Source organism: Phoca vitulina, unplaced genomic scaffold (genome assembly GCF_004348235.1).
Source record: "Phoca vitulina isolate PV1807 unplaced genomic scaffold, GSC_HSeal_1.0 scaffold58, whole genome shotgun sequence".
Classification (NCBI taxonomy): Eukaryota; Metazoa; Chordata; class Mammalia; order Carnivora; family Phocidae; genus Phoca; species Phoca vitulina.
The window spans coordinates 10,106,625-10,133,185 of record NW_022589761.1 but is presented as its reverse complement, the minus strand read 5'-3'; the positions used below and the strand labels follow the sequence as shown (position 1 = coordinate 10,133,185).

The 26,561-nt window shown below is 53.1% G+C and overlaps 2 protein-coding genes across 2 annotated transcripts in view; both read right to left on the bottom strand.

The window, feature by feature from the left end:
* The window catches only part of HNRNPUL1 (heterogeneous nuclear ribonucleoprotein U like 1), a 36,380-nt gene extending 36,054 nt beyond the window's left edge, over positions 1-326 (bottom strand). Inside the window, exon 1 of the mRNA XM_032390438.1 lies at positions 267-326. The gene's annotated coding sequence lies outside the window, so the exon portion shown is untranslated. The remainder of the gene's footprint in view (positions 1-266) is intronic.
* A 150-nt stretch (positions 327-476) lies between these two features.
* AXL (AXL receptor tyrosine kinase) overlaps positions 477-26,561 on the bottom strand; it is a 27,272-nt gene continuing 1,187 nt past the window's right edge. The window contains exons 2-20 of the mRNA XM_032390439.1: positions 26,200-26,422; positions 25,759-25,859; positions 25,068-25,244; positions 20,306-20,386; positions 20,037-20,152; positions 16,345-16,555; positions 15,913-16,052; positions 15,165-15,315; positions 14,928-14,954; positions 13,570-13,702; positions 13,182-13,273; positions 10,559-10,654; positions 10,338-10,415; positions 8,771-8,863; positions 8,250-8,371; positions 7,514-7,623; positions 4,172-4,331; positions 3,525-3,661; positions 477-2,909 (exon numbers count right to left, since the gene is read on the bottom strand). Of these exons, the coding sequence (XP_032246330.1) occupies positions 2,558-2,909; positions 3,525-3,661; positions 4,172-4,331; positions 7,514-7,623; positions 8,250-8,371; positions 8,771-8,863; positions 10,338-10,415; positions 10,559-10,654; positions 13,182-13,273; positions 13,570-13,702; positions 14,928-14,954; positions 15,165-15,315; positions 15,913-16,052; positions 16,345-16,555; positions 20,037-20,152; positions 20,306-20,386; positions 25,068-25,244; positions 25,759-25,859; positions 26,200-26,422 (2,600 nt within the window). The 3' untranslated portion in view covers positions 477-2,557. The remainder of the gene's footprint in view (positions 2,910-3,524; positions 3,662-4,171; positions 4,332-7,513; positions 7,624-8,249; positions 8,372-8,770; positions 8,864-10,337; positions 10,416-10,558; positions 10,655-13,181; positions 13,274-13,569; positions 13,703-14,927; positions 14,955-15,164; positions 15,316-15,912; positions 16,053-16,344; positions 16,556-20,036; positions 20,153-20,305; positions 20,387-25,067; positions 25,245-25,758; positions 25,860-26,199; positions 26,423-26,561) is intronic.

Below are 26,561 nucleotides of genomic sequence, written 5' to 3'. Positions count from 1 at the left end.
CTGCCCACTGAGCCATACCGTAAGCCCACAAAAAACGCACACTACTTAGACAAAAACACACACGACACAGATAAACAAGTGGCCGTGAGTCAGATCAGATGCATCAATGAAGGGCACAAATACACCAAACTGCGGTGTCGATGTGGCCACTCAGGTCCGCACAGACAGGCGGCATCAAATGAGAAAGACAAAGGACAGTTAACGCTACACGCTGACACGGCCGCCTCGACACACAGCACCCACTCAGAAACGGGGCAGACACTCACGTGGGCCCGGAGGTTCCAGTCCAGACACCCCGCCCCTCGCCCACGTCCGACTTCCTCTCCTCCCAGCTTCCCACAAGGATTTGTTCTAAAAAAGTTTGTGGCCCGGATTGAACTGTCCCCGGTTCCCAGGAGGCGCCACCGGGGGGCGTCCGGGCGCTGCCGAGGGTTTCTCCATGTGCTGCCGGATACACCCAGGAACGCGGGCCCTCGATTGCGTGCAAAGCACTGTGGTTTGTCTTGGCAGGAATCCCTTTGTGGGCCCGTGATGATTGGAGGTGTTCTGTGCTGTGTTTCTATGTGCATCTGAACATTTGAGTCTGTGAGTACCTGTTGTACTCTGTGTGTCGCTGTGTTTACTCTTTGTAATCTGTGTTACTCTAGTTTCTTCCTATTCCCGGTGAATATCTGCCTCTCAGATGTTTGTAAATATGTTTGTATCTATGTCATTTTTCCCGTCTGTTACTATATGTGTCTGAATTTCAGCGTCTCTTATTTGTGGCAAAGTGCCTGAGTACGTCCTAATGGGTCTGTTATTTTGGGGTGGGGAGGAGAGTGTCTCTGACACTGAGTATCTAAGTGCCTGTTCCTCACTAGGGATCTCAGAGAATCTGTGTTCGTTTCGTGTCTTTTTGTCTACGTTGTCTACGGGTATGCTCATTTCTACCCTCTTTGTAAAGGGAGAACTCCTAGACCCCACCAAACCCTTCTTTTTACTGATGGGGAAACGGAGCTGCCAGGGAGAGGGGCCACATGACAGCTGAGTGGAAACAAGAGGAGACAGAAGTGTGGTTATAAAGTTTTATGTGATCTGAGCCCCTCTAGAGGTGCCAGAGTCCACACCTCTGTACAAGGGGGCTTGAGGGATTGGCTCAGGGGGGCAGCATGGACCAAAAGGAGGGAAATTGTCTCCTGGGGAAAGGAGGCATCCCTAATGCATTACTGCACAGGCTTGAGAGGAGGCATGCCCCCACATGAGGGGAGGAGGAAGCAGAGGTGGCTCAGAAGGGGAGAGTCACACAGAATACTATAAGATTAGAACCTTGGAATCATACCCTGCAATTCTAGACCTGTAGACCTTTAGAACCTGACAACGTTTGAATCGTAGAACTACAGTGCCTAGGATCTTAAGACTTAGAACTGTGGATTCTTGGACCCTTAACTAAAACCCTAGAAAGGTGGAATGCAGTGTAGAACCTAAATGTGTCCAACATTAGAAATGATTAGAACTTTGGTATCTAGCTAGTTACAACTAACTGTAGTCTTATACCTTAGATGCTAAGGATCCAGAATCTTGGACCAATAGTCTAGAGTGTCTTGGAACACAGAACAGAACAACAGTAGAATCTTAGAGTTTAATAATCTAGAATCTTGAAGCATATGGTCTAGAATCTTAGACACAGAATCTAGGTTCTTAGACTAAGTCTTAGAACATCCCATCATAAAACATTAGACCTTCGAACCTCCATCTTTAGACTCTTAGAACTTTTCAATTGCAGATTCTAGAATCTTAGCTCTTTAGGATCCAGAATCTCATAATAAGAGTTTGAAGGATCATAAAGCCTTAGAACTTATAATTAACCGTTATTAGAATCTTAGAACTTGAGAAGATAAAATCTTGAAGCCTTATGATGTAGAGTCTTATAGCCCAAGGATTTACCATCTAAGAGGCTTACAACTTCAAATTTTAGAACATTAGGCCTTAAAACCTCCATGTCTAGAATTGTAGAATCTAGAATCTTATACGCTAAGGACTCAGAACCCTAGAATAACAAAATCTAGAATCATAGAGCCTTAGATCCTAGAACTAGAATCTTAGAGCTTCAGAACGTAAAATCTTGCGGGCTGTATCAAGAATTCTAGAACCAGAAAAATCTCGAGCCACAGACTCTCAGAGCCTTAGAATATAGGCCTTGCAACTTCCATGTCTGGAACCTCAGCGCTTTAGAATTAGAGACTTTGGGATTTTAGGTCCTTAGAGCTGAAGACTAATAGCATCTTTGAAACCTCAAACCTTTGCATCTAGACTCTTTCAACCTTAGAATCCAGAATCTTGGAATGCTAGAACTGGGAGGACCCCTAGGGATTGCAGCCCAACCCCTTCCTTTTACACCTGGGGACACTGAGGCATGGAGAAGAGAGAGGATCTGTCTGGGATGGAAGCGGAATAGGTAGGAAGAGAAGGCTGTAGTTGGGGGTGAGGCCTGGAGTGGGGAAATAGTTGGGGGGGGAGGCTCCCCCAGTGGCAGTGCCTAGCTTGGGTCCTGAGAGGGAGTCCCAGGTGGAGTGTTGTCTCAGGCTCCATCCTCCTGCCCTGGGGGAGCTGGGGAGCTCCTGTCGGCGGGCAGGGTGGGGCCAGGGGCTGTAGAAGGGCAGAGGACATAGCGTCCAGCAGGATGGACCTCAGCCGCGGTGAGGCAACTGCAGGAATCCTTAGGGTCAGGCTGGGTTGGGGGGTCAGCTCCTCCAGCAGCTCCAAGTGGTTCAGGATGACCCCCACCCTCATCCATGTTGACATAGAGGATTTCGTCAGGCTCCTGGGCAGGGGGCAGGGCCTTCAGCGTGTTCTCCAGATCTTCCCGAAGCTCTGAGAAACTTGGCCGGTCACGGGGGTTTAGCTCCCAGCACCGGGACATCAGGGCATACCTAGGGCAGCAAAGTGAGGGATGGGAGACTGAGCAGGAGCTCAGAAGGGGAGCATTCTGGGAGTTTGCGGGCATTTCATGGAACTGGAAGGAACCATGAGCAGTTTGGGGGCTTCCATTGGGATTTGGGAATTCTCAAGAGTTTCCGAAGGGGGATCCTGGGACACTCGGGAGCTGGAAAGGGTCTTGGGGAGGCTCTCTGGGTATCAGGTGGTGTTCTAGTGAGGGTTTGCTAGAGCAGACTTTGCCCTCAAAGCGCTGGATGAACATTCTGCTCTCCTCTGTGTGCTGTGAGACAGCAAAGTTTGATAAGCTCTGTCCTAGAGGATCCTGAGGATATCTCAGAGGAGACCCGTGAGTTTGGAGAAGCTTAAGATGGCAAACTGGAGGGCTGGCAGAGGGTCCTCAGTGTTGAAGAGCATTGGGGGAAGCGCAGGAGCTCAGAAGTCTGGGGTGAATTAGAATTTGGGGGGTGGGGGTCTCAGCGTGGCTTCCTCAACAGTCTGAGGGGTTCTGTGCAGGTTTTAGAGGGTTGAGGCCATGTGGGGGTGCTCAGGGTTTTGGAGTGAAATCTGGGATGGGGCAGGGGGCAGGGTGGGGTCCTGAGGATCCTCACAGTCCATCCAGACAGCCCACAGGCTGCTTCAGCCGGTTTCCCTGACACAGGTAGTCATAAATCTCGCTGTTCTCCACTCCGGGATATGGGGTTTGGCCCCGCGTGGCAATCTCCCACATCGTCACCCCGAAGGACCACTGTGGGGGGCAGAGGGGAGAGAATTAGAGGGTCTCTCCTGCACAAAGACACCCCCAAACACATGGGTTCATGGGTACACCCACATTTATGTGCTCACGTGTCCGCAGCTACCTTAGCAGGTGTCTCATAGCTCTTCACAGCAACGCCAGCGCAGGGACATGCTCACAGAGGTCACTTCTGTGCACGTACAGACGTGCTCATCCACGCACACATTTACACACTTCACAGACAGACACAGGGTCTCGTGTGTCACCCTCCACACCCTGGCTGTACACACATATACATACCACCGCCTCTCCCAACCTAAACTGTCCACACGTCCCTCGTATGAACCTGCCACCATGCACACGTGGACCTGTGCATCTCCCCAGTGTGTCCACACCACCGTTCACAGATGCCCACCACACGCCCAAACATGCCTAACCCCTGCGGTTAGGCCCCTGTGCTTCCCAGCTGCAGTGTGAGACAAACAGGTCACTGACCCCCTCTCCTGTCAGGGAGGCACCTACCACATCGCTCTTGCTGGTGTAGACACGGTCAGCCAGGCTCTCGATGGCGATCCACTTGACTGGCATCTTGGCGATGCGTCCCTGACGGTAGTAGTCCCCGTTGTAGATCTTCTTGGAGAGCCCGAAGTCCGCCACACACACGGACATGTTCTCATTCAGCCTGCCCAGAACGGGGAGAGGAACGGGATGATCGCACTGCCCCCTCCACCAGGAAGCCTGCCCTCCCTCTCAGACACATCTTCATCTCCCGCTCTGGCTGTCCTCCTTGGGGGTGAGGATCTGTCAACCCCAGACTGAAGGGAAATGTGTCGTGTCTTGTTCCCTCCATATGAAGTTTCACAAACACACCCATGTAACCGGCACCCAGATTAAGAAACAGAACATCGTGGAACATCATCTGGATAAGGAATACCACAGAGCACAGAAAAAGAAGGAACTAACCAATATGTACAGAGACATGGGCTAACCTCAAAAGCATCACACTGAGCAAACGAAACCAGACACAAAGGGGTACAAACTGCATGATTCCATTTACATGACATTTAAGAACAGGTGACTCAAGTCCAGAATAAGGGTTTTCTCTTGGGGCAGTGACTGGGAAGTCCGTTAGGGAGCCTGCCAGGGCCTAGAAATGTTCTTTATTTTGATCCAGTACTGGTTGTTTACATGAGTCTATAGACAAGTAAACATTCATTAAGCTGGACACATAAGGTGTGTCTTAGTGTATGTAAAATATACATTGATTTTTATTTTTAAGTATGAGAAAGAAAGAAACACATTACATTACCAGTCCTCCTTCCTAGCCCTCCAAGGGAAGCCATAATCTTCCTTTCTTCTTTTATTTGTTTATTTATTTATTTATTTTGGGGGGGGCAGAGGGAGAGAATCTTCAAGCAGACTTCCTGCTGAGCACGGAGCCAGGATGTGGGATGTGGGGCTTGATCCCACCACCCATGAGATCATGACCTGAGCCGAAACCAAGAATCGGACACTTAACCGACTGAGCCACTCAGGCACCCCCACAATCTTCACTTCTAACAGCATGGGTTGCTTTTGCTTGCTTTTGTGCTTTAATAGAAGATTCTCTAATTTTTGCATCTGAGTTTCTGGGATTCTATTTTTTTAAGAATTGATGAGTTCTAGCCAGGGTGATGGGCTTGGGCAGTGACCAATCAGAAGAGACCCCAGAGGCCCCTCATATGGCAGGAGTTACCCTTCAACTGCTGGGTCCAGGGAGGGTCCAGAGGATCATGGCAGGGAGGCAGAGAAGAGTGATGCTTAGGCATCCAGGCTGGTGGCTGTGAAGAGGGTGGGAGGCTTGGGGTAGTGGCCAGTTGCCAACTAGGTAAGGAAGTATTTCAAATTTTTTTTTCAAAGAACTTTTTTTTTTTCTTTTCTTTTGTTTATTTTTTAAGGGAGAGTTGGGGCAGTGGGAGAGAGAGAATCTTAAGCACGCTCCACACTCAGCACAGAGCCTAACGTGGGGCTCCATCTCACAACCCTGAGATCATGACCTGAGCTGAAATCAAGAGTTGGATGCTTAACTGACTAAGCCACCCAGGTGCCCCAAGAACTTTCTTTAAAAAAAAAAAAGATTTTATTTATTTATTTTTTAAGTAGGCTCCATGCCCAATGTGCAGCTTGAACTCAACGGCCCGAGATCAAGAGTTGCATGCTCTACTCACTGAGCCAGCCAGGCACCCCTTAAAATTTTTTTTAAGTTATCTCTACACTCAACATGGGGCTCAAAATCACAACTTGGCGACCAAGAGTCGCACACTCCACTGACTGAGCCAGCCAGGCACCCCTCAATATTTTAACTTAACAAAAAAGCAACAGGTGCATTACAATGGGTTGTCTACTCTGATTTTCAGTGTCATTATTTCATAGGGAGCTTGCCTAGGATCAGCCCAAGTTGCAGAAGGAAAGGAAGTTCCATTTTGACTGAATCTATTGAAGCCTTTACATACATTTTCCACTTAACAGGAAATACAGGGAACAGAGGAACGAGGCAAATGCCACCACAAGGAAACAGACATATATGTCATATCCTACAAGACAACGGGCATGGTCTCTTCCAAAAGAATATGCTGTAAAAATATTAAAGGGGGCACGGCACCTGGGTGGTTCAGTCGGTTAAGTGTCCGACTCTTGGTTTCAGCTCACGTCATGATCTCAGGGTCCTGAGATCGAGCCCTGCTTTGAGCCCCTTGTAGGGCTCCACACTCACTGCAGAGTCTGCTTATCCCTCTCCCTCCCCTTCTGCCCCTCCCCCCGGCACGTATGCACACACTTTCTCTCAATGAATAAATCTTAAAAAAAAAGTGGTGGTGGGGGACGCTATTCCAGATTAAAAAGGCCCAAAGGGGCATAGCAACCAAATGTAGTGGGGGGACCTTGAATAGATCCTGATTTGGGGCAAAAAAGAAACAGCCCTAAAAGACATTTCGGAGGACAACTGAATTTGAATATGGATTGGATGGATATGAAGTTATGTTGCAGAATTATGGTTAATCTTCTTAGGTGTGACAATGGAACTGTAATCATTTACATGTAAGTCCTCATTCTTAGGAGATACGTACTGAAGATTTAGGGGTCTGGCATTGCCACCTTGGCAACTCGCTTTGAAGTGGTTGGGGAAAGAGAGAAGGACAGAGAAGAGAGGACAAATATGGCATAATCTCCACCAGGACGGTGTATGGGCATCCACTGTACAAGGCTTTCAACTTTCCACATAAAGAATTGGGGGAAAACAAAGAAACGTTCATATTCCCAAGAGTTGCGAACGTTTACACATCTTGAAAAAGATTCCGATTCTCCAGCTCCAGTTTCTGAGTTCATATTGTAATGAAACTAATAGTCGAAGCCTGTGTTTATATATACATGCACCATCCTCACCTAAGTCTGGCCTATTTTCTGGCATGTCTGTCGGCTGGGCGGTGTGGGGAGGGTGTCTGGTCCCCTTATTCGATGTGGCCCCTCCCTACAGGCAGCCCCAGGCAAGACACTCAGCATGGAGGGGGACAGAGATGAGGCTTCAATGTCCCCACTGTCATTGGTCATCTCTGCCCCTTTGTTCACCTCATGCCGCCCACTGAGCCCACCCTCTTGCCTCTCCTCTCTCCACATCCAAATACGCCTCCAGGATCTCAGTTCCAGGCCCCCCTCCTCCAGGAAGGCTTCTCCAATCCCCTTGCTGACCTCTCTATCCCAGTCCTGGGTTCTGGCCTGCCTGAGGGGTATGTGTGTCTAGACCCCTCTTCCATCCTGAAAGGAGGGATGCAGCTCCCCTGAGGAGGGGACAGCGGGGGCGGGGGGGTCTGTGGAAGGCTCAGCACTCACATGCAGTTCCTGGCGGCCAGGTCTCGGTGTATGAATCTCTTGGTACTCAGATACTCCATGCCACTGGCAATGTCCGCCATGAACTTCACCAGCATCTGAGTGGGCAGGAACTGGGGGCGGTAGAGGTCAGCAGAGTCCCTGAGATCTATTCCTCCTCCCTCATTCCCTTCCTGTGTGTGCCTATCTCTGCCCTGCAGTGGCTTCCCATGGCTCCAAGAAGTAAATCCAACCTCTTTCCGACAAGGCCCTATATAATCCCCTCCTGCCTTCCCATCCAAGTTGATCTCTTACTGTCCTTGCCCTGGACATGCTACCTACGCTCCAGCCAGGGGTCTCCTTTCTGGTTTTCAGACAAACTATGCTTGTTTCGGCCTCTAAGCCTTTGCCTGTGTGCTGTGCCCTCTGCCAGGACTGCTTCTCCCCCCCCCCCCGATCTCCCCACTTCCTGCCAGTTGGCTCTTCCTTCAAGGTCACCTCCTCAGTAAGACCTTCTCTGTCCACCCAAACTAACTGCCTGGCTTCTCTGTGGTTCATCTGACTCTCTTTCCTTCCTAGCACTTAAAGTTTTCTTGCTCATTTATTTGTTAACTTATTTATTTCCTGGTGCCCTCACTGGCAGACGACTCCATGAGAGCAAGCTCTTGGTCACCATGGTCTTCCCAGTGTCTGAGTGGTGCTGGGTACCTGACAGGTGCTCAACTAGTACCTGTGAACCAGACAAGTAAATGTCCCTCACCACTGGCTGGTCCCCGAGCCGGGAATAGAGAAGGAAACTGTGCAGGTCTCCATGTTTCATGAAAGGTAAGATGACCACGGGTGCTGGGAAGCCCTCTCGTTCGGAACCCTGGAAACAGACACCTGCCCCCCCAACCCCCAGGCAGCCCTGTCACTCCAGCTGGGCAGGAGGGGAAAGCATCCCCTCCCTCAGCTCTGTCTCTCCCTCCCCCTCAAATCTCGCTTCCAAATTGTTGGGGGTGGGGGCGGTGGCAAGGACCAAGCTTCAGAGAAGCCATTTCCAGCCCTGTTCCCAGGGAAGTTTCCAGAGCCCTCCTGGGGACCTCAGCTATTTCTGGGAAAGGTCAGAGGTCACATTCCAAGCTGAGGGAAAGAAGGAGGGGGGAGAGCTTGCTGACTCTGAGGGAGGGCGGGGAGCAGGGAGCCTGGAAGTTTGATCTTCCCAGTGCCAGAGGGAGGGGTCTTCCTTCTGGAGTGGCCTCCATGGAGCCTGGAGACTCCCTAAACCTGCCCCTCCCTCACCAATGAGCCTCATGACGTTGGGGTGGTCAAATTCCTTCATGCAGACGGCTTCACTCAGGAAATCCTCCAGCTCCGACCTTGTACAGATAGCAACTTGGGGGGGAGAGGAAGGTGGATAAGGAGGAGAGGAGGGGAGGGAGGACTCTTCCTCCCCTCCTCTCCTTCATCATCATCATCATCTTCATCAAAATGATTACTAAGTACCTGGTGCTGCACTCAGCACTTTATATATACACATATTAACTCATTTAACTCTCTGACGGGCAACTATTATTCTCCCTGTTTTAACGATGGGGAAACCAAGGCACGGGATGGTTAAGGAATCTGCCTAAGAGCACACACAGCTTGCAAAGTGGGAGAGGCAGAAGTGAAAGCCAGGTGGGCCAGCTCTGAGGTCCAGGTGCACACACCATGCTAGGCGGCTTCCCTGGGGATCCATACGATTACTCCTTTTATAACTCGGGACACTGGCTCATAGAGGCAAAGCAACTCACCCAAGGTCACACAGCTGGGACTCAAACCTAAGTGGAGAGCATAACTGGGGACATAAGAAGTGCTCAATAATGAATGAATGGGGAGACACTGATGACTCTATAACCCAAGCTTTTCGCCCCAGTGATTGAGAGAAAGGATCCTTCTTCCCTCACCACCAGCTGCAGCCTGACCCTCAATGCCTCTTCCCTGTATGGAAAGGACTTGGCCCTGGACTTCCTGTGCTGTGTGACCCTAGACTGGCTCCCACCCTCTCTGACGACGTAAATAATATAGTCGCAGTCCACATTAATTGCACATACTACATACCACCCCTAGCATTAAGTGCTTCAGCTCACCCTAGGAGGTAAGAATATTATGATTCTTTTTTTTCCAGATGAAGAAATGCAGCTCAGGGAGGGAGAGTCATTTACCTGAGATCACACAGCTGATAAATGATGAAGCCAGGTGTGCCTCGTTCCAGACCTTCCCCTGTTCTGTTAGGTATCACAGGGGGCTGGTCCCCAAAAACTACATTTCCCAGGCCCCCTTTCATACTGTTTTCCTGTTGGAGTTTGCCAATGGGAACCACTGATGGGAGACCGGCAGGTGGGCGGGCGGAGAAGGAGAAGTCAGGGTATTTCACCCTGTCCCTTACTGCTTCCAGCATTGCCTCGATGGTGGCTGTGTGTTTCGAGCTCCCACAAGGCAGCCTCTAAATCTGCAATCCCAAATCCCACCAGGAGTCCCTGGCTGTGGGCTCTGGTAACACCACTTCCTCCTTCTGCCCTTCACTCCTTGGGGTGGAAGTAACGTACTGCTGCTGCTAATCTCCATCCTCACTGCTCCCGCTAATCTCCATCCTCACTGCTCCCAGTCATTCCTGCACCTCTGTAGTAAACCTCCCCATATTAAATTCCTTCTGTCGAAGTACCTAGCATGGACTCCACTTCCTGTCTGGAAACCCTGAGATTCTGTGGCAGGGCTAATTTGCTACCCGCTTTTCTGCTCTCCTGCCTAGTTAGGGGCATAGGGAAAAGGCCTAGGGTTAGGGGGTGGAGGTCCCATCTGAGCAGACATGCAAGCTCAGACTCACTCTTCATTGTCTTCACAGCCACCTTGAGGATGGAGTCATCCTGGTTGAGCTGGCCCTCCATCACGGCTCCAAATTCTCCTGCAGGGGACCGGAGGGAGACATTGACCTCAGGGGGGCTTGTGGGGACTGCATTTCTTGATTTCTTGTGACTGGGTATGGGTGGGGAAGTGAAGGACTTCATGGTTCAGGGGAATGTGCTGGGGGAGATGGGGCAGACTCACCTTCTCCCAGCGTCTTCCCCAGGGCCACCTTATGCCGGTCTACCATCACATCCCGAAGCTTCTCCTTCAGCTCTTCACTGATGCCCAGGCTGTTCACTGCATGGGGCGGGGAGGGAGGGTGGACAGAGCCATGGAGCAGGGCTGACACTCAGGAGATATTTGGATGTCAAGAGGGATGTGCCCATTATTAAAATACTGAAATACTTCTGCATTCATTCAAAACCAGCTACTGCCCTGAGCACACATCCCACCCTAGCTCCTCCTGTAGACCCCCTGAATCTCCTCCCAAACCAGCAGCTGAAGGGTTAGAGCCTGGAACATAATCTTGCACCACTGGGCACCCCGATTAGTCAGTGTTCTGCCATACCAGTTGCTAAAAATATTTTTAGCAACTTTTTATTGAATTATAATTTGCACAAATCATAAGGGAGCAGCTCAGGGATTTCTTTCTGAGAGAGAGAGAGAGAGAGAGCACACACTCCCACATGCGAGATTGGGAGGAGGGGCAGAGAGAGAGGGAGACAGAGAATTCCAAGCAGACTCCCTGCTGAGCGTGGAGCCCGACACGGGGCTCAATCTCGCAACTCTGAGATCATGACTTGAGCTGAAATCAAGAGTTGGCTGCTTAACAGACTGAGCCACCCAGGTGCTCCCCACCCCCAACTTTCTAAAAAGATTTATTTATTCTACAGAGAGTGTGCACGCGAGTGGGGTGGGGAGGGGCAGAGGGAGAGAATCTTCAAGCAGACTCCCCGATGAGTGGGGATCCCCACACGGGGCTCAATCTCACGACCCATGAGATCATGACCTGAGCCGAAACCAAGAGTTGGACGCTCAACCAACGGAGCCACCCAGGCGCCCCAACTCAGTGGATTTTTACAAAGCAAAGACAACAGTGTAACTAGCACCCAGGTCAAGAACAGACCATGACCTGCCCTCTCAAGAGTGGCCACCTTCCTGATTTCTCTTACCATAGATTGGCCTTCTCTGTTTGGAGATATTATTATCAACGTGGAATCATATACTATGTTCTCTTTTGTGTCTGGCTTCTTTCACTCAACACGGTGTCTATGAGATAGCCATAATATAGCTCTCGTGCATAGTTGTTGTTTTTTTTTTTAAAGATTTTATTTATTTATTTGACAGAGAGAGACACAGCGAGAGAGGGAATACAAGCAGGGGGAATGGGAGAGGGAGAAGCAGGCTTCCCGCAGAGCAGGGAACCCCATGCGGGGCTCGATCCCAGGACCCTGGGATCATGACCTGAGCCGAAGGCAGACACTTAACGACTGAGCCACCCAGGTGCCCCATCGTGCGTAGTTGTAATTTATTTTCATTGCCCTATAGCAACAGTTCTCAAACTTCAGGACCCCTTCACATTCTTAAAATTACTGAGGACAGCAAAGAGCTTTTGTTCAGGGGGCTTATATAGATCAACACTTAGTGTATTCAAAGTTAAAATGGATAGATCTTTCAAACACAAGAAAAAACGAGCACGCGTTCATCAACCAACAGAGTGATGACATCATCACGTATTAGAGAGCTTCTGGAAAACTCCACGGAACACGTGTGAGAGAACGGGAGTGTAAAAGGGCAAATAACATCTTGTAATTATTATGAAAATAGTTTTGACCTCATGGACCCCCTGCAGAGGTCTCAGGGGCCCCCTGGGACCCGACTCACACTCTGAGAACCTCGGCTGCACGTTACTCTACTAGAGCACCATGACCTCCTTGTTTCCTATTCTTGCTCCTCTTAAATAAATGTCTTTCCCAGCCCCTTCTGATATTTCCCGGGGGCCCCGGCAGCCTTCTCACGGTGTGCTGGGGAGAGACATCACTCTGTCCCTTTCCTTTCTGGATTTAAGCTTTCCCAGCTGGAAAGATGAAGACATTTGACGAGGTGGCCTCTGAGGTCCCTTCAGAGCTGGGACCCTCCATAACTCCACAGCCTTAGAGAGAGTCTAGAGTTCTAAGAGCCTATGGTTTTCAAGATCTTAAGGGTCTATAGTATTGAGCCTGTGATTGTTTCATCCAAGATTGACTCTATCTCTCTAACATACTATAATTCCAAGAGGCAGTTCAAGGATGGACTTCAGAGCAAAATGACCTGGTTTTGAAGCCCAGCTGTCCAACTTGCAAGCTGTGTGGTCTTGAGGAAGTTACTTAACCACTCTTTTGCCATAGCTTCCTCATCTATGAAGTGGGGGGTGGGGTGACGTACCTACCTCATTGGGTTGTCGTGAGGATTCAATTAAATGACATGTGTAGCACCTGTCACATAGGAAGTGCTAGGGTTGGCTATCATCACTGGCTTCACACTCATCCTACCATCCTGTCCCCTTCATTGCCATCATCGTTATATTTATCATCATCATCATTACATTGTTCTAGGATCATGTGGCTCTGAGATTTGGTCTATGATTTTTTTGTCTAAGACCCTATTATTCTAAGGGTCTGTGTGGTTTCACAGTTCTGTTGTTCTTAGGGTCTGTGGTTCTAACGTCCTAGCATTCCAAGGTTTTTGGAAACTTTTGGTTCATGCATCAACAGAATCCCAGCAGGCCCCAATCTCTACACTCGTCATCCCCCCACCAGGGTGGGGAGGAGTGAGGTTCACTTACAGGTGGCTTCAGTGGTCCGGCGACTGTAGGACTTGCGAACACGGTACCTGACCACCAGCTCACCCCTCTCCACTGTTGGTTCAAACACCTCTCTGGGGGGAATGGGCAGGAGGTGAGGGCAGGGCAGAACCAGGGGCAACCCCCTCCTTCTGACAGCAGTGAAAGTGAACACCACCCTAACCCCAAGCCCTGCCCGCCCTCCCCTCCAGCATTTGCTGAGCATGTCTTGGATTTCTACCCTCTGCCTTCCATCCATCACCCAGACCCTTGATCTCATTCTGATTCTTGGAAATCTCTTGTCCCACACCAGCCTCCTCATGGTCTCCCTGACTCCAGCCTCTCCATCCCAGTCCACACAAGCCTCCCTACTTACGTAGTTCCAACTCACCCATAGCGGGTCTCCTTCTTCCGCCGGTGGACGAGGAACAGGGCCAAGATGAGGACACAGCCGGCAGCCACAACTGCTCCCAGCAGTACATACCACCAGGGCCATGAGAAGGCAGGGGCTGGGGGCTCACTCACTGTCAGGGAGTATGGCACACAGGTCATGGGGGAAGCCCTGGATCCTGCTCCCCAGGCCCCAAAGATGTGATGTTAGAGGGAGACAGATGTGGAAATATCTAATGAGGCATGTGGTAGGGTGCATTCACTTATCCAAGGAGATGGACTTAGGTGTGGAAAACAGGTGGGCGGGGGAGAGAATTCGTGGAGTGTAGGATGTGTGTGTGGGGCATGCGCAAGGAGTATGAGACTTGTGGACAAATGGCCAAGGAATGGTCTTGAGGAGTGTGCGCTGATGATGGAGGGGTTTCCATAAAGCGAAGGATGGGAGAGAAATACATATGCAAAGAAGGGTGCACAGAATGTCAGATGAGTGTTCAAGGAGTTTGGGGTATGTGAGTGAGGAGTAGTCAAGGAATTTTGGATACAAGTAGTGAGTAGTGATTTAATAAAGATGTAACTCTGGTGTGAGAGGAGTGTGGGCATGGGATGGGCTGAAATGGTGTGTAAAAAGGTGGGAATGGGTACATGCTGAGTGTACCAGGAGTTTGGTGTGGGTGGGTACACAGTGGGAATGGGTTATGATTGGCAAGGGGTGAGGAGTATCGATGGGTGTACAAGGAGAACTGAAGAGTGTGGGATAGTGTCAACCCAAAGCTTCCCAGTATTTGCAATGTGGGATATATGGTGAGGGTGTGAAAAGTATGCAGAGTTTGTGAATGAGAATTGTGGGTGTGCACTGGGTTTTGGAGGCATGGGTGAGGAACAAAGGATTGTAATAGGATGAAAGGGAAAGGAGGCTGGGATTAGTGTGCAAAGGGTATGCAAAGAAATGCAGGAAGGCACGTAAGGAATACCTAAGGTAGAGTCACAAGAGGTGAGCTGTAATAGTACTAAGAGGGTACAATGGGTGTAGAAGGAATGTTTGAGAATTGCTGGAGAAATATTTGAGAGGCATGGATTTGAAGGGGATAACTCATCTGTCTGCCCATCCATCCATCCCACATCCATCCATCCATCCATCCACCCATCCATCCATCCATCCATCCACCATTCATTGAGTACCTACAATGTGCGGGGCCATTCCAGGTAACTCCATCAAGGACCACACAAACCCAAGAAGTAGAAGATTAGAGTGATGAGTTTGAGAAACATGAAAGCAATGGCAATGGGTATGTTTGTGGTGATGGGGTCCTCAGTGGGCATTGAGGGAAAGGAGGGAGGAGAGAGGGTGCGAAGCCTTACCCAGTTGGTGGATTGGTTGTCCTTGTCCTGTGAGGAGAAAGGACAGAGGCAGGACATACTCAGAGAGGGTAAGACTGGTGTGACATGGGTGAGGTTCCCGTTAAGCTTCCGGGTGGGAAAAGAGCCTAGATTGGGGTAAGTAACACTGAAAGGTGCAGGGAGCAAGTCAGGGGTATCTGCGCGAGACAGGGTCCTTGTGAATTGGTTGAAGAGGGCTGAACAAGACCGTGGAGTTACCTGGGCGCCAGGGCTCTAGGGGCACAGGGAGGCTCCAGGGTCCATCCCCAGCGGCAGTGTAGGCTGCCACACACACCGTCAGGTTGGGGACAGTCCCGTCTCCCCGCAGCTCCAGGGTCACCTCTCTTTTTAGCCCTATGTCCATGAGCACCTAGGACGTCCGGATGTAGCATCAGGGTAGAGCCCCCCAACCCGCCCCTAACTCTTAAGACTTCACCCTCAGCCTCAAGTCCCCATCTTTCTCAAAGCCCCCACTTCCCCCGCAGCCCCTGCCCCCTACCTCCTCCTAAGCTTCATCCCTTGCTACCACCCCACCTCCATTCTCCATCCCCACGCCCGCTCCACCATCAGCTCCACCGGGACCGGGGCTTTGCCTCATTTATCACCCATCGTCAAGTGCTAGCAAGGGAGGGACTGAACCCTCATCTTTCAACCCACATTCCTCTATCCCCTCCTAGCCCCCCCCCCCCCTTCCCCCCCCCTCTCTCCAACCCAGGGTGCTGCTAGCTCCAAGACCACCTTTGCGCCCATTAGGAAAAGTCACCAGTTCTTCAAGATGTTCTACGATTATCTGCTATAGAATCGTAGAACTTCCCCGGACCCCTTAAGCCTCCCCAGAATGTGCTCTCCTAGGTGCAGTATGATCTTGTACTACCCCAACCCGCACCACTGTCCTGTCTGCCTTGCCATCCCCTCCCCATCTCCCTCCTCCCAGCCATTCCACCCCAGCCCCGCCAGCAGCACCCACCTCGGGGGTGTCCTGGCCTCGATAGGCCAGCCGGTACCCCAACAGGGTGCCCTGCAGGGGCGCCCCTGGCTCCTGCCAACGCACGAGGGCTTGGCTCCCATTCCGCATAGCGCTAACATTCTCGGGGGGGCCCAGGGGCACTGGAGGACAGGGGAGAGGGGAAGCTGGCACCCCCACCTCTTCCTGACCCCCTCCCCTGTTCCCAGGAAGCGGGGACAGGGTGCAAAGGGCATGAGCGTGGGCACCTCGTGCAGGCCTCCCATGAGCGGAAGCATAGGGAAGAGGACTGGGAGAGATGCCAGGGGGCCACACTGAGGAGTCCGGGGCTGGGCGGGAAGGACTGAGGCCACATGGGGTCAATGGGTGACAGGAGATGCTCGGGGTGGCACTGAGGCGAGCAGCAACGTCTGCCTCACACCAGCCCCTTCTTACCTCCCTCTGGTGTCTCCACAGGAAGCCAGTGGGTCCAGGGTGAGGGGCCCTGGCTACTGGTACAGGCCACCCGGATGTGGTAAGGAGTGTGAGGATGGAGGCTACCCAGCCGAAGTCGGTGAGGGGGAACGGACGCTTGCAAGGTGAGAGGCTCCTCTGGGGGGTCTGGCTCTCCCAGCCAGACGCCCACCCCATCGTCTGACAGCACAGCCTGGGGAGAGGGATGGGGCGTGAGGACGGGACAGCCATGAAATCTCAAGAGGGGGTCACACAAGTCGGTGGTGGTGGTCCCAGGGTGATGATACAACTCTGCAAGGGTGGGTGTGTGTGTGTATGAGCTCCATGCTAGTGTAACACGGGCACCTGCATTTGCAAAGTGAGAAGAGCCCCCAGTTGCACGATGTGGCTCTGTCATCACTTGCAAAAGCCACCTCTGGCAAGACTTTCCCTCTCTGAGCCTGTTTCCTCATCTGGAACATGCGCACTTGGAGGAGTGAATGCCTTCCAGGACCACCTAAAGGCTGAATGTCGGACAAGCTGCATAGCACATGGCAGGTGGTCAGCATCAGTAAGATGACAATGACACTCAACCACAGGCAAAGCAATATCTTACAAGAGAGGTCAGAAGGGTGGGCACCTCTGGGAGCTGAGGGATCCTTGTGGGGAGCTGGTGGGTGGTGATCTGGAGGGTGGTGACATGGGTGAATATTCATGTTTAACAATCTAGGAGTACACCAAAGATTATGCACATCATGTATATCTGAATAAAAAAGAAAAGCCCTTTACACATCTGAAAACTCATTTGACCCTGATCTCAGCCCTGTGTGTGGGTACCGTGCGCATCCCCACTTACAGATGAGGACAGTGAGTCTCAGAGAGATGGAATCACTTGCCCAAGGTCACCAGCTTGTCACTGATGAAGCTGGAAACTAAACCCCAACCTGTCTTCAAAACTTTTGCCTTGGGGCGCCTGGGTGGCTCAGTCGGTTAAGCATCTGCCTTCGGCTCAGGTCATGATCTCAGGGGCCTGGGATCGAGCCCCACGTAAGGCTCCACACTCAGCGGGGAGCCTGCTTCTCCCTCTCCCTCTGCCCCTGCCCCCTGCTTGTGCTCACTCTCTCTCTCTCAAAGAAATAAATAAAAATCTTAAAAAAAAAAAAAAAGAACATCGGCGATAGTAACAATATTTCTCCTCTGTTCAGAGAAGCAGTGGAGCTTAGTGCTATGCACAGATGCTGGATCTGGGGTTCAGTTCCAGCCTCTACCAGACTCTAGCACTCTGCCCTAGTTTCCTCATCTGTTAAATGGGATAATAACAATGGCTCCCTAACTTGCAGGTTGACTGAATTGATGCTTGTAAGCATTTAGAAGAGCTTGTGCACACTGAGTGTTTATTGTTATTATTGTGTGTGTGTGTGTGAGAGGTTGCCGGGCTGCAAGGGTCAAACTGCATGTCCTACACAGCGTCCCAACCTGGGACGCTCGCCTGGTCCCCGGGAATAGCACGATCAGCATGGCAGGGGCCACAGCGGGGGAAGACATCTCTACAGCCCTGCCACACAGAACCACAAACCCTCTACAGCCACACATCACAGCCCCACACCGCAAAGACGCTGCTGGTCCCCGCCCCGCCCCCAGCCCCTGCGGAGCAACCCAGAGACCCAACCACACTGCCACACCGCGTGTTCGGAGGGAGTTCACTGCTTACGGGTGTGCACCCAAAGGATCTTGGATATCCAAGTCCTGGCTTGGGTATCATTTGTTGTGTGACCTAGAGTGGGTGTCTTTACTTCTCTAAGTCTCCACTCCTATCTCTGGAAAACGGGCATCCAAGAGCCCCTACCTGGCAGGGTGTGAGGCTTAATGACATGCCGCACGTAAGTGGGTGTGCACAGCCTATCAACAGCTAACATTTCTCGAGTGCCGACTCTGTATCATGCACCCTGGCAAGTGCAATCCTGGATGAACCCACAGCCTTTTTACTGCCACCCTCTGAGGTCACCTTCTTTTTTCATTCCCATTTTACAGATGAGGAAACAGAGGCCCAGAGAGGTTCAGCAGCTTGCCCAAAGTCACACAGACCCCTGTGGGGAGAGGATCCCACCACGAGGCCTGGGAGGGCATGGGCAGATGGTGGGTAACAGGATGGGGGAGCTGGGGGAGCTGTCCCATGCCTGCTCTCTGACCTGCAGTGACAGATGAGAAGGGGAACCTCTGCTGGGACAAAGGGGACACAGGGACCTAGGTCCAGACAGTCAGCCTCCTGGTGCTCACTCTCACTTCTCTTTTCCCTGTGACCCTCCCATTTGAACCCTCCTGCCCCAGGCCAAGCACAGCAGGAAGTGAGCCCTGGAGAAGTAAGAGGTCACACTTCTGCTTTTCTTGGGCATTGGACGCATGTGGGTTGGGGGGGGACATCTGATGCCTGACCTGGCATTTGAGGTCTCCCAAGTGGGCCCAGCCTTGGGGATTGAATCAGTTTTATCCTTTTCAGCCCATGGGGAGGGCAGGTCACTTCCCCTCTCTGGGCCTCAGTTCCCTACCTTGGAAATGGGAAGGTTCGCAGATTATTTTCTAGGGTTAAAATGACAAGTGGATGAGATAATGTCCAGGGCACGTAATTACCAGAACGACAGCTCTTACTTAATCAAGCGCTGGCTCTGAATGGTCTCTAAGGAGGTGAGGGGGGCTGGTTGGGTTTGGGGAGACGAGGATTCGAATCCCACCTCGGCCACTTCCCGGCTGCAATCTTGGCCAGGTTGTTTAACTACTCTGAGCCTTAGTTTCTTCATCTGGAAAGCGGGTGTCTCCACAGACCCTGCTCCATGAACACACAAAGGGGTGTGCATAAAGCCACCACATAAGGCCCAGCACAGAGTTGACGCTCCATAAAAGCTGGTCATTACTAATTATTGTCATCTGTCGTGGCAGGCACTGTCCCACCCTCACTCCAACTTCCAAATCTCAAAGAACTTCAGGCCAGGACTGGGTCTCGTATTCAGAGATCTGCGTTTGTTTTTCTTAGCGTAGAATAGATACGACTTTGGTGCCCAAGGCTGGGTCTAGAGCATTTCAGGTCTCCTCCAGCAAACGTGTCCTACTCTAGGTCTGACTCTGCGCTGGGTAATCGTGAGGACCCAGTGGCGACTGAGACAGGCCAGGACCAGCCCTCCCAGAGCTCCCAGTCCGGTGGGGAGACAGACTCACCCCCAGACAGTGACAACCCAGAGTGATCAGGGCTGGGATGGGAGAAGCACAGGGCTGTGGGTACCCGGTGGTGACAGAGATGGCTCTGAGCCCTGCTGTCTCAGGATTCCCACTCTGGCCAGAGTCAATATTACTAATCCTAAAAAAAAAATAAAAGTTAAAACAGCTGATAGTTTATTATGCATTTCCTGTGTTCCAGATACTATTTTAAGGTTGCTCCTGGCATTCACTCATTGAATTCTTACAACAAGCTTATCTGCCCATTTTACAGATGAGAGGACTGAGGTCCAGTGAGGTTAAGTCACGGGCCCAAGCTCCTGCAGCCACTGCTGGCGGAGTCAGGATTTGAAGCCAGGACATCTGGCGTCACTCGAGGCTCCTACTGCCTCTCAACGCAGGAATGGCTGGGAAGGGCTGGTTTCCCAGGATGGGGCTGGCGGCTTACGTGTGGCGGAAGGAGGGCTGAGCAAAGTCTGAGGTCTCACCTGCAGGGTGCAGTGCGTGAGGGGGTAGATGCCGCTCAGGCCTGGGGTCCAAGCCACCTCCAGCTCTGTGGGCTGGCGGGAAACCAGGTGGAGATCGCGAGGCCGCTGGGGGAGCACTGTGGAGAGATGAGGGGAGGGACTGACCCTGGGGGGGGCCTTTGCCCAAAGCTCCTCCCCCCCCAGCCCCCCTGCCCTCTACCCCAGCTCTGACCTTTGGCCCAGACCCCACACCCTCTGACACCCAGCTCCCCAGCTCCCTTTCCTGTCACCTGTGATGGTGGCCGTGCGGGATGTGGTGACCCCCTTGGCGTTATGGGCTTCACAGGAGAAAGAAGACGTCTTGTTCAAGCCTGGGAGTCATAGAAGGAGAGGCCCAGTGTCAGAGAGGGGAAGGAGGGTTTCCCAGGCCATGCTGGGCCACCTCCCACCATGCCCTGCCTGACAATCAGTGTGGCCCACACGGGCACCTGCTTGAAGGGGACGGGATGAGTTGGGAACACAGGCCTCCATCCCCAGCCACAAGGACAGGTTGGTGGCCTCAATCCTAATGCCCCACCACACACACACACACATGCAGACACACACGGGCACACACACAGACATCCACATCCACACACACACACACAATCACATACTTGCACAAACACAGACATGATCACACTGACCCACACAGACACACGTAGAAGCATGTAACCCTAGTAGACACACACTTAAGAAACAGGCCCTCCTGGGTGTGTGTCAAGCTAAGGTGTTTGCTCCTTTATAAGCTCTAAGCTCAGCTCCTACCAACCCCTGTCCCCCTTCCCCCGCCCCCCGCCCAGCCATTGGCCCCTGGGTGTTTCTGGAACTCAGGCATCAGACACATTCCCATCTCGGGAACTTTGCATTTCTGTTCTCTCTATCTTGCCACAGATGTGCACACGGCTCCCTCCCGTCCTCCTTCACATTTGGGACTCAGACCTCACCTTCTCTGTCACTCTGTCCCCGGCCGCCCTGTTCAGAGCCAGGACCTCACGTCCATGTCTAACCTCTCCCCAGCTTTACTTTTCCTCTTTGGCTCTTCTCGTCACAACATACTTTACCTGTCACCTGTATGTCTTGCTCACTGGTTGTCAACTCCGCTGTATGTCAGCTCCAGGAGGGCTGGGGTTTCTGTCTGTTCTGTCCCCTGCTGTATGCCCCAGGGCCCACGATGGCCTTGCACACAGTAGGTGCTCCATAAATGCTGGTTAAACGAGTGAATGACTTTATGTGTATGCCTTTGTGTATCCACGAGTGTTTCTGGGTATGTATGTAGAAATATGAGCTTGTGTAATTCCATGGGTAAGTGACTTAATATGTCTTTTTTTTTTAGATTTATTTGTTTGAGAGACAGAGAGAGAGGGCAGGGAGCCCCAAGTAGGGATAGACCCCAGGACCCTGAGATGGTGACCTGAGCCGAAGGCAGACGCTTCACTGAGCCACCCAAGCTCCCCAGTATGTGTCTTGAGTATTTCTGGGTGTCTGGGGGTAGATTGCCTCCCCTCCCCAGTGTTGTGGTGGTGGGTACACAGGCAGACACACACACACACAAAGACACAAGTAGAGAGACAAACACAGACACACACACACAGCACACGCAGCTATACAACAGCCGGAGATGCACACACAGGGAAATACAGACACACACACAGTGTGCAGGTGACAGGACGTAAGAGGACCAAGTCTTGAGTCTGCACGTGTGACTGCAGTTGTGTGTGTGTCTAGGGATATTGCAGGCTTGTGTGTGTGTCTCCTGCTCGGTCGGCGTGCGTGTTCCCACCACCACCACCACCGTCTACCCGCAGACACAAAGTTTCCTTTCGTCAGTCGGCAGAGGGAGTGGAATGAAGGAAAGTCGGCCGAGGCCGGAAGGGGGTGGGCAGGCAGCTCACAGCCAAGGTCAGGTGCCCGGCCGCAGCCCCCGCCGGCGGGGGAGGGGCAGGACGGCCCCGGGCCGGCTGCCGGAGGGGGCGGGGAGCCTGGGTCCCGTCCAGCCACCTGGCACGTGGGGGCCCGCCAGGGTCACCGCGCGGGGGCTGGCGCTGCCCGCCCGAGGAGCCCCGGGGCGGGAGGGAGTTCTGGAGCCGGGTCCTGTTCCGACCGCAGCATTCCTGCCCCCGCGTGAGTCACCGGGGCGCCCCCCTCCCGCTCCGGCACTTCCGGCGGCGGCCGGGGGGCGCGCGCGGCCCAGGATCCCCCGTGCTTGGCCTCAGCGCGCACCTTGAGGACGAGGAGAGCAGGGATGGAGGGGCCTGGGACACCCGCCTCCCCTCCGGCGGGCTCTCCCTCCGCGACTGCAGCGGGCCCACTCCAGATGTGCTTTCCAGATGCACTGTCCCTCTCTCTCTCCGCTCCCGCTCCTCCTCCCCCCTCCCCCGCGCTTTTTCCGAGGGAATCAGAGGGATGGAAGGAGAGGGGGCACGCCCTGAGTCAGACGGAGGGACGGACACACACAAACGGACAGAATTCCTTGACACGGCACCAACCCCCACCCTCGCGCACACACAGTGAATCACACTTAACACACAGGGGCCGTTACTGGCCCAAAAACAGAAAACGGGGCACTGGCTAAGCTACATTAGGGGCTGATGTTGTCGCAAACACGCAGTGACACCAATATCCACCCAGTGACTTGCGGGTATCTACACACAGGGGCGACACTGATACACATACATACACAAAGAAACACATATATGTCCACAAACATAAACACACAACCAACCACGGGTTCGTGGACTGCGAACACCCAGCAACGCAACGTCCTGCCCCCGCTGAAACTGACCAGCACCCAACCCCGCGTGCTGAAATACACACACCGAGCAACACACAGACCTTGAGGTTGAAGCGGCCCAACAGACACGCACCTGGACGTGAATAAGGTTAATTAAGCTGACTTGCTTGCAAACAAACACAGCTGGACACTCAGGTTGCTTCGGACACTTAGGGAAATGCAGACTATACAAAAACACACTCTTGTGTAAGCACTGATGGGGACACAAAGCTGTCATGCGCATAGGGGTGGCACACACACACACACACACACACACACACACACACACACGGTGGTTGGTAAGTCTATCTACCGAGAGACAATCAGGGCTGGGGTTGATACAAGGGGAGACAGGACAGAAGCAGGAGCGAGTCGTTACTGCCTGCTGTGAATCTCTCTCTCTCTCTCTCTCTCTCACACACACACACACACACACACACACGCAGATATGGGGTCCATGTGAGAGTCACAGACCAACACCCTCACCTTGGGACCTAGACACGGAAACCACAGAGACATGCAAGGACACAGATACACACGGACAGCCACAGTCGGTGGAAACACACCGAGGAACACCAAGTCGTCCGCTGATACATCCTGCCTCCACCAGCGAACAGGTGCCCACACCAAGACACACTCACACCCATAGATGAACACCTGCGAGGGGACACTGTCACTTCTCCACAGGGAGCTGTATGGAAAATCGCCACAAAACACTGCCTCCCCTCACTCTGCCATCTCCCCCGCCCCCCCCACACACACACCCCACCTTTACGCAGTGAGTCACAGCTGGGAACACGCAAACACAAAGGAGGACAGACACCAGGCTGACACCGGTATTCTTACACACACACACACACACACACACACACACACACACACACACGAAACACCATATAAGCTGGCCTTCCCTAAAGCATGCACAACCCAATAAGGAGGATGATGCTGACAAACACACTGAGACCCAGATCCAGAGGGACATGGATACATACACAGCCAGACCTCACATACACACTGAAACACACACACAGGCACCCTCCCCCTCCAGCTCTACCACACACTGATACACACACAGGCCCTCTCACGCCTGTTGCCCCTCCCCCGCCCCCAAGTTCTTCCTGGGCTGGGCTGGGTGGCCCATCCCCCTCTCCCTTCCCATCTCCAGGGTCCCACCAGGCTGACTCAGACCCCTGAGCCACGGGCCTGAGTCACCCCTCTAGGGGCTGGCATGCTCACCAACCTCTTCCTTGCACACTCAGGGCCCCCGGAATGTTGAGAATGTGGACACCTCCCTCTAGCCCGGGAGACCCTCAGGCAGGAGTTCCCCTCCCCCAATCCCAGCAGATGGAGGTCTCCGGTTGGGGTTGCTGGAAGCTGATGCCCTCCAGGGTCCAGCTGCCTCCCTCTGACTGATCCTCCCCGGGCTGTGTTCCTCCATCCCTCCTTCCTCATTGAGGGAGAAACCTGTGTGTCCAGGGGCCCTAGCGCTGCCTCTGACCATTCTGTGATCCCAAGCTAGGTCCTGCCCCATCTCTGTGGTGCAGAAGGGGATGGTCACCCTGAAGCTAAGAGACTTTCTGCTGTCACTCAGACCTCCCTGTCCTGTCTCTCTCCATCTTAGGTTACCTCCGTGGTCTGTCCCTTCCTGTGTCTCTTGTTCTCTTTCTCTCTCTCCCTGTAACTGTCCTTCTCTGTCTTCCACTTTCTCCTCTTTCTCTGCTTTCAGCTCTGTCCCCACAGGGAAGCTCTTCCAATACAGAAGTGGGCAGGTTGAAGGAGGTGGAGGAGAGGAGGGCCTGGTTGCTTCCGGTGCCCGGCTTGGGGTCAAGGGCTGACAAAGGGGCATCAGGCCCACACACACATTTGGGCCATGGGACAGCTCAGAGGAAACCAGGGACAAAGAATTCTATTCAGATAGGCTGGGGGGAATGAAGAGAGACAGAGGGACAGGGAGATAGACACACACAGAGAAGCAGAAAGAGACAGAGAAACAGAGAGTCAGAGGACAGAGGGACAGAAAGAGACAGAGAAAGCACAGAGAGAGAAACGAGGGGATAGATATGGACAGAGATGCAGAGACAGAGAGACTCAGACAAAGAGAGAGAGAGAGAGACAGGGACAGAAAGAGACAATGAAGGACAGAGGGACAGGCAGACACTCACACAGGGGCACAAAAGCCTCCCTTGCTCCCCATTCCCATCCTGCCTGGCCCTCTAGGCTGAGCACATCCCCGGACTTACCTGGAACTCGAAGCGTTTGCTGGGGGCCATGGCTCGTGGCTAGAGGCAGGGGGACAGCATCCCGGAGCCAGAGTAGGTCCACAGGCTCTGGGGGTCCCTGGGCCCGGCAGCTCAGGTTGAAGGGGGTGTTGGCAGCCACAGTCCTGTCCTCAGGCTCCTCCAGGAAGTAAGGCAGGCCTGGGGGCGTGGTAGTTGCTGAGGTCCCTCTGAGGCTCCCAGGTGTCTGACTCACTGCTAGGATGTTGCGGCTGCAGATTCTTTGACCCCTAGGTCTGATCTCTCAGGACACCCGAACTTGCTTCAGCTGTCCAACCCCTCAGGCCTCTACCCCAAGAACACACGATCCCAATACCTGACTCCCCCACCAGCATCTGACCCATGGGACTTCTGAATCCCAGTGAGGAAAGCGAGGCTCCCAGGGGTTGGGGAGAGGGTTAAGTTGTACCTCCGATCCCCAGAATGTCCTACCCCAACCATGTTGACCCTAGGACATGTCACAACCCCCAAGATGTTTTCTCCCCCAGGACATATCATCTCACCCAGGCCTGCCCCCAGTAATTCTGAGACTCCCCAGCTTCCCGACCCGCTAAGGGTCTCTGACACTCCCAGGCTGCATGTCCCCTGAATTCTCCAGCACCCTCTGACCACTCAGGTTTCCTGCCTGCCCACGACCTCTGTGCCCAGGGCTCACCCTCCAGCCCAACGTAGCCAGGCTGGGATATGAAGGTCTTTCCTCCCAGGACCACGGCACACTGGTACCTCCCCGCGTCCGAGAGCTGCAGGGAGGAGATTCTAACAGGGCAAGAGGAGAGACAGAAAGGTTCAGGGTCTGTGCTGGACACTGGGCGGGGGTCATCAGAACTGAAAGAGGGGGGGTCTGGCCTAGAAACTTCTCAGAGCTAAGAAGTGGGTACTATTATTAACTCGTTTTACAGAAGAGGAAAGTGAAACCCAGGGTTACATCACATGCTCCAAGCCACACAGCTAACGAGGGGCTTCACTGGGGTTCCAGCCCAGGTGGGGCTTCTGCCCATAATTTTTCACCCACCATGGGATGGAGGTCAGGGGTGGGGGTGGGGGTGGGGGGACAGGGATCAGGAGGGATGCGGCTGGTCAGGGGGAGGCTGGGCACCTGAGTTGGCTGACCACTTTCCAGTCATCCTGCCCGTCTTCACCGAGGGGCACCTGGGTCTGGGTACTGTCCGCCAGTTCTAGTGTCTGTCCGTCCCGAAGCCAGGTCACCTCGGGGGGCTCCCCCTGAACCTGGAGCTCGCACCAAAGGGCCCCCATGAGTCCCCGGGCACCGGTGATATTCCTTGGACTCCCCACAAAGGGGTCTGCTTCAGCCTGTGCGCCTGGGGGAGATGGGGAAGAGTTAGCTTAGGAACCCCTGCTTTCCTCCCAGCCTGCCAGGCCCTTAGGCCCACATAGTTGTAAAGTGACCTCAGCGGGGGGGGGGGGGGGGGGGGGGGGGGGGGGGGGGGGGGGGGGGGG